Source organism: Habropoda laboriosa, unplaced genomic scaffold (genome assembly GCF_001263275.1).
Source record: "Habropoda laboriosa isolate 0110345459 unplaced genomic scaffold, ASM126327v1 scaffold176, whole genome shotgun sequence".
Classification (NCBI taxonomy): Eukaryota; Metazoa; Arthropoda; class Insecta; order Hymenoptera; family Apidae; genus Habropoda; species Habropoda laboriosa.
Genome location: NW_017100321.1, coordinates 797,449 through 805,159, shown reverse-complemented (window position 1 = coordinate 805,159; position 7,711 = coordinate 797,449). Strand labels below are relative to the sequence as shown.

Genomic DNA, 7,711 nt, shown 5'->3' with positions numbered 1-7,711 from the left:
AAAAAAATGATGGTTAAGGCTTTTTTGTGATTTTAAAGTTTAGTCCTTTTTTACAGAGTAGGTATCATTTCAGAAAAATTACGTAAAAACCATTAGGAAATAAATTCGTCATTCTACTTTCAATTTGTAGGTTATGTTAGACCATACAGTTCGACGTTCCGATATTTTCGCGATTCCTATGTTCCAGGTCCACGCCCCTTAAAATGCAAATTACCGTTTTATGATTTCCAGCGAGTTACCGAAGGACAATGTTCTCTTTGTCTTTTTCAGATCGCGGTCTGGTTACGATTCTAGCAGCGGCGGAGAGTCTGACAACGAGTGCAGTGCCACCGTCTGTCGTGGGGCGAGCAATCAGTCTCAGAACCCGACTACGACAAATGCGAGCAATCATGGGCAGGGAAAGCACATAAACAAAGGAAGGTGGACCAAAGAGGAGGTAATCAACCGGAAGTTCCATGTTAAACATTCAATTAAAACGAGATCGTACTATAATCTCAAACATTTTCAAAACTATGAACCATTCAAATTTCGTTATTTCTAAAACTTTTTCTCTCAACCTAATTGTTCATTCTCAAATCTAAAACATTTATTGAATGTTTGAATAATTGATTACTGTATGAAGTGAATCTAAAATTCGTCGTTATCACCATGGTAACAATACTGTTGCATGAATTCTTCTATTCTTCTCTCTCTCTCTCTCTCTCTCTCTCTCTCTCTCTCTCCCCCCCCCCCCCCCCCCTCTCTAGTGAAGCTTGATATTTCAGAGAGTGTACACGTGATCGCGTCATCATAGCGTGACTTTGATCGGATGTAACGCGAAAGGGGAGGGATACAATGAGCATAGGTCTCGAAAAAAGGTCCACCCTTCGTACCTTCTACAACGAGTTACGTCCGTGGGCAGATGCCCTCGACCACCCCATAGTCATATGCGCGGCCATAGTGCACAGGGCGCGCCGTATGGTTTCCCGTGGGAAACATCACAGACGACCTATCGATCCCGTGCATTTGTTACGTCACCTTTTTCTTTTCTTCCTTTTTCATTCTGACATAATTGCGAAATGAAATGTCTCACAGTGTTCATTCGAAAATTTGGGCCTGTATTCAATAATTTCATTTGTAATCTAAACTTTCTCACGTCGAGTTATTGTAATACTAAAAATTAATATTATACATTTGCGGTAAGTGGTAAAGAATAACCCCGTTTTGATAGATACTTTAACGAAAAGAATCTTTATTTATATATATGTATATATCGTTACATTATTGAAGGTCAACCTTGCTTTCTTTTTCAACGTGACACGATGTAACCTCTGATACAGTAAACAAAGAGAAGTGGCGCATAGTGCCATCTATTATCGTTGACATGGAATAACTAATTCTTACCGGCATATACCGATTTCTTCATTCAACAATAAAAAGCTGAACCTAACCTTTACACTGATCAGCACAATCACCTCTATTTCTCTTCACTTCGATTTATTAACAAAATAAATCAAAAATATTCCGAAGAAAAATTGCTGACCTCTTTCTTAACACGAATAAAATACAAAATCGTGGTGATAAATGTAAAATATAAATCATACATTAGACATATTTCACCTCATTAATATACTCAAAAAGAATCGTCACGCTTTTACCAAATGCTTGAACCGGAAATGTACTCGCTACACGAGGCAGTATAAAGTAAATTGTTAACCCGAATTTCGCACAGCAAGTCCTCTCATCGATCATTGCTCGTCGATGGTCTTCAAACGCACCTGCTTTTTCGAACGGGGTCACGCTTATCAGGGTTTTTGCATTGCGTGTCAAGCTTTAAGGGACCACCTCATGCGCGCCACCTTTTTTCTGACCGCGTGTCCATACATATAACGTATGTTCTCGTTCGAACGGATTCCAGGACGCTCTGCTGAAACAGCTAGTGAGCAACGCTGAACAACACGGAACTGGACTTCGATGGGACACCGTAGCCGGTCACTTCCCAGACCGAAGCGACGTCCAGTGTCAGCAGAGATGGGCGAAGGTCGTGAATCCGGAATTGGTTAAAGGACCATGGACGAAAGAGGTGAATGAAAATTGTTAAAGCTTAATTCATTTATGTACAGGGTGTTTAAAAAAAGAAATGTTAACGCTTATATGAAAAATTTGTAGGTGTGCATACTTTTTATTGAAAAGGAACAGTCTATGCAAAAGAAAAGAGGATTCTAAGAATGTGTTTGCGATGTGTGAACATTTTTTTAACCGCCCTGTAGATAGTACCATTTTGATTTTTCTTGACTTAGAAATTGAATGAAATCTTCAAGATGAATTTTCATTTAATATTCTTGTGACAGGGATATTATTCATTGAGTATATTTAAAAATTTTTTAAATTATTTATTGTTGGCCAAGGTTTCCATCGTTGATTTAATAATCAAGGTCTTAGAGTCCAGTATTGAATTGAATGAAACATTAAGGGGGAATAATTAATAGTTGACGATCGGCGTTCGAATGATACCTTGTTTATGGAGTATGGATGCTGTAAAAGTGATAATTAACAATTGATGTATGTACCTTCTTCATTGAATAACAGTCTGACAGACAGTACCATTTCAACGAATTTCAATTAACCTCATTTTCACCCGATAACCGACCAGTTCAGATCGAATGAAACTTCGAGAAGACCCGTTACACCCTCTTCACCGAACGTAACCAGATCTGTCCACGTATTTGGCAAACGAAGTCCGCGCTTAAAGGTTGTGTAACGGTCCTTGGGAACTTTCTTTCTTTACCCTGGACCAAGAACTTCACAAACCACCGAAATCCTCTTAAAATCACGTTGCTGAAGAAAATTCCCGTATTTTTCAATAAAAAATTGAATATAAAATTAAAAGATTGACAGTCCAGAATATTTAATATAATATTTAATTCTAACCCTATACCATGTGACAAAAAATTTGCATATCAATCAGTTGCATTACAGTAAACTAAGTCACGTATTTTTTATTTTAACGAAACGAACCCAAACAAGTGAAAAAATAAATCTTTTCGAACAACAAGATAACTCCTCTTTACCTATTAAAATCATAACCTCTAAAAGTCGACCGACACCTCGTGTCACATAAACCCCTCAACACTGCCATTAGTAAAATCACCCTACACATAACCATCAATTTCCACGAAACACCCTAACCTCTCACTATAACTTCGAATCTCCCTGAAAAATCCACACAGGGATTCTCAATCTTTCTACATCAAGTCACCCAGACACACCGAGCATCTTGGTGCTTCATCGAAAGCTCGAAGGTTCGAATCCATAACGGCACGGCCCTGCCCGGGCACGTACGCCTACACGTAGGCAGCAGCCTCCTCTCTTTCTTCTTCGTTCCGTCCGTCGCCACACGGTGGGGTATGCAACAAGAAAAAGAGCCCGCGAGAGGTCCGCGGAGATGCAGCGTCGTCGTCGTGCCAATGCACTTGGCAACAGCCAAGGGCAAGTAAAGCCTCCGAAGCACCGCGGTGTACACGCGGTCCATGGATCCGCGTCGGTGTGCACCTGATTCTTCGTGGTATGGGAGCGTCCTCGTTGCTGGCAACCTCCCTCTTTGGCCCCCTTCTGCCCCCCCATTCCCTCCCTCGCGTCGCACCGTTTCGGCCACCACGATCATCTCCACCGCGTGTGTCGTCCTCTTCCTCTCCTCTCCTTTCGTTTCAGACGCCTCCTTTTCGACCTACCGCCTCGTTCTCTGCCTGCCTGTGTGCCTCCCTTCGGCTCTTCTCCTCGCCTTCGAGAAATTACTCGCGAGCTGGACCTGCCTTCCGGTGTGATCATGCTCGATCCGTCACTTAGAGATATGGGGTTTACTGGCGTGTTCGAGACACCGCATGTGTGACGTGGAGAAGAACTGTTCTAGTGAAAAAGGTTAAAGATTTGAACTTCAGAAGGGAGGAAGGTATTTGTGAGGGTTCCAGTTTGAGGATTGGAGGATGTTGATGTTTTAGGTTAGATTAGAATAGCTCTGTAGGTACACAGGATTATAATTGTCGGTTTGATGTTTAGCATTAAGGGGTGGGTATGGCTTGGAAATAATTTTAGAGATGTTAAGTATGATAATTTCAGATGTATGGAATTGTGTGTGAGGATTACAATAATATAGGATAGAACATTAAAGTAATTCCTCAGGTATATTGTTCCATGGTGTTTATTGAGGTGTACCTTCTTATTAGGAGACCCCAAAGGTAGGTCTTCTACCTCTTAGTCTTCCTGTTATTATTGTTTCTCTGTTTGATGACCCAAGGTTACTTGTAATCCACACTTATATTCAAATAACTAAACGGAAATATATTATCTACTTGTATAAAACCAAAGATAAATACAATGGAATAAAAGAAAAGTACAATTTGTATATGTTTATCACTGCCTTCTTTTCATCCGTAACCAATTAGAACACCCTGTATATATCAATCGATGAGAATACATGAGAATTAATTTCAATGTTTCACCAATAGTTCCAACAGTCAAGCATAAATGCTCCAATCGTTCCCTGTACTGATGATCGGTGACGTTCACAGGAGGACGAAAAAGTGGTAGAATTAGTGGAACGATACGGACCGAAGAAGTGGACGTTAATTGCGCGGCATCTGAAGGGTCGTATCGGTAAGCAGTGTCGAGAACGATGGCACAACCACCTGAACCCAGGTATCAAGAAGACGGCGTGGACGGAGGCCGAGGACAGAATCATCGTCGAGGCGCACCGCAGGGTGGGCAATCAGTGGGCGAAAATAGCGAAATTACTGCCGGGTAGGACGGATAACGCGATAAAAAATCATTGGAACAGCACTATGAGGAGGAAATATGAGGCTGAAGATGGTAGATCCACCACCAGCACAAGAGGTATTTGTTACTTTCAATATTTCTTTACAATAATTCAAACCTTTCCACTGATATTCATTTCTAATTTGATTTAAAATGAAAATATAAAAAATTTAGCTGAAAAATTAAAATTTGATATTATATTAACAGGGAGAGGTAGAAGAAAAGTCACGGAGTCTTCAGTGACCTCTAAAGACACCCTGTGCACAGAGGAAGACATCTCAAGTCAAGGTCGTTTGAAAGCAGCGTCCACGAGCAACGAGAACGCCTCGACTGTGACCACTGTACAACCTCACACTCTGGATATTGCACAGCTTGACTGGACCAGGGCTTGGGACAATCAGCAGAGTAGCCAGACCTTCCAAGGTCTCCTGGGTCTGAATGAACGTACGGATAGCAGCGAATCTCGGTTGGAATCTCCTTCGAAGAGAGGGAGTTCCTCTTGTAGAGTCAAGACTGAACAAATCTCACCCTTTACCAAGTATGTTACCCTTCAAACAGATGAGTGTTCAAATTTTACTTGAAAGAATTCCTCATTTACTAATATATCTTGCAGGTATTTCGATTTGCAAATACAAGGTGAGGCGACCAGTTCCAAGAGCTCAGAGATCAGACTAATGCCCATGCCAGACCTAGAAGAAATACCAGATGCTATCACGGAGAAAGAGAGGAGCAGTCCACCGCCAATACTACGTCGACGTAGAAACACCCAGACCCTTCAGCAGAGGACGGAAACTCCTGACAGTGCGAACCAATCTGATTACTTGATAATAAGCCAGCAACAACAACAGACTGGTGACACTACCCCATCCACGCCCATAAAACAACTGCCATTCAGTCCGTCACAGTTCTTGAACAGTCTGAGCCCTGAGACGTCCTCCTGGCCACGAGCGAGCACCCCCAAAGGAAGTAGCCCTGGTCCACTCACCACACCACAGCCTACTGGTCTTCGACGAAGTCAGAATGGTACACCATTATTTTCTGCTTTGAATTTTTGCGATGGTGAAAGAAATAATATTGTGGACAATCTGTTAATTTTTAGTTCTCTGTTTCTAATTGATCACGAGATATTGAACTTCCAAAAGCGTGAATAAAATATGAAAAATATTTTTTATCATAGACGGTAATACACCAAGGACACCAACGCCGTTCAAAAACGCGCTAGCGGAACTAGAACGGCGCAGCGGCGCGACTACTCAGTTACCTGCCACCCCCAGTCGTCTAGACGCTTTAACGGAGATCATCAAACAGGAGACAGATCGTGAAAGTCTAGCAGGGACTAGTACTATCCTTCAGGACTCCGGTTACAGCACGATCAGACGGCGGGGTAAGGAGAACAGTGCACCTGGTGGAAAAAGAGCACGTAAAGCTCTCTGTCAAGCCTGGGCAAATGCTTCTCAGGATAATTCTGAAATGAGTTTCGTTGTAGAAACACCAGTAAGTTGAATATCATCCCTTAAGTTTGTTGTATGTTGTATAATTAAATAAATGTAATTTAGTTAAGTAATTTATTTTTTATTTTAATTACAGAGTAAAAGTTTGGACACTTCGGTATTGTTTTCACCGGCATCCATGGCATTGGAGGATAGTTTTCTAACGGCAGGGACTAGTCCCGTGAAGGTAGAGAACCACATCCATAATCAAATTCAAATACAAACTCAACCAGCCCTATCCTGGTATTATTCCCGTACCAATCGCCTCTAGACACGCTAGCCGGCCTTCTTCTTAACTCTCTAATGTTTAACACTTTGTCTCTTTCTCTCCTTTGTTTATTAGTACTTAATACAATTTTGCCTGCTTCTTTTAAATTAACGTTAAAAACAGTGCCTCGTTGCTTCTCTTTCTATTTCTCTCTTCTACACCGTTTTCCTATTCTTTTTTAATTTATGATTAAATGTTAAACACCAAGGCGCGCGAAGAATTACTTAACCTTGTATTTATCTCCCTAGTAGTCCATCATCGTCATCGATTCCCTTCTCGTCGCCCTGGTATCGTCCAATCCAAAGATTATTAGCGTTCTTTTTATTTTCTTTAAATTTTAAGTGTATAATTATAGAGTAACATGACTAACATTAACGGCGTAAATATCGGTTTGTTCTATTTATACAATTAACTTATTTTTTTTTTATTTTAACGGCGCGTATGCTTTCCCTGTTAAATTATTTATGAGATACGTAGTATGTTTAGTAAGCTTGAAGCGTAACTTATGATCATGAAAAAAAAAAGAAATGTTTCGTGTTATTTAATTGTCATTAATTATGTCGTGGTGGTCTCGTTAAAGGAGCCAATCTTGTGGAGTACTTAATTTTTTTTTTGCGTGTATAACAATGTTTATTTTTTGCCGAACGTTCATCGTTCATCGTTGCTCTACATTGGAAACAACCGTACTCTTTCGCGTGCGAACAAAAATCCACGATCTTCTGATACTGCGCATGCACAGTCGGTGCGTGTACAGTCGATCTTGTTTAGTTTTTCTTTTTACTTTATTCTTCGTCTTTTTCTATAATTATTTTTGTTTGTTTACGGAGAATTAAATCACGCACTAGATTCGTTCCATTATCTTCTTTTTTTTGTTGATTATTCGTGTATATACATTGATACTTCGGGGACGAAGTGAACTGATAGCATTCATCTTGGTGAAACCGTGAAATTGATTATTTTTTTATCGTAAGAGACTGTACAAGATACAATCATGACACAGCATCTTCATTAAAGAAAGTCAATAACGACAGTCATTTTTTATGGTACTTTCTAACGTCAAAATGTCTATAAGTTACTGTAAGAACGATCCTGTGCACAGCAGGTTAAACATGTGTACGTAAATGTATGATAAAATACTAGTATTTATTTTAAATAATAAAAA

At 40.3% G+C, this 7,711-nt stretch overlaps 1 protein-coding gene across 1 annotated transcript in view; it reads left to right on the top strand.

The window, feature by feature from the left end:
- LOC108574288 (myb protein) overlaps positions 1-7,711 on the top strand; it is a 24,652-nt gene that overhangs the window by 15,276 nt on the left and 1,665 nt on the right. Inside the window, exons 2-8 of the mRNA XM_017936852.1 lie at positions 271-436; positions 1,898-2,062; positions 4,548-4,869; positions 4,999-5,329; positions 5,405-5,814; positions 5,969-6,285; positions 6,379-6,468. Of these exons, the coding sequence (XP_017792341.1) occupies positions 271-436; positions 1,898-2,062; positions 4,548-4,869; positions 4,999-5,329; positions 5,405-5,814; positions 5,969-6,285; positions 6,379-6,468 (1,801 nt within the window). The remainder of the gene's footprint in view (positions 1-270; positions 437-1,897; positions 2,063-4,547; positions 4,870-4,998; positions 5,330-5,404; positions 5,815-5,968; positions 6,286-6,378; positions 6,469-7,711) is intronic.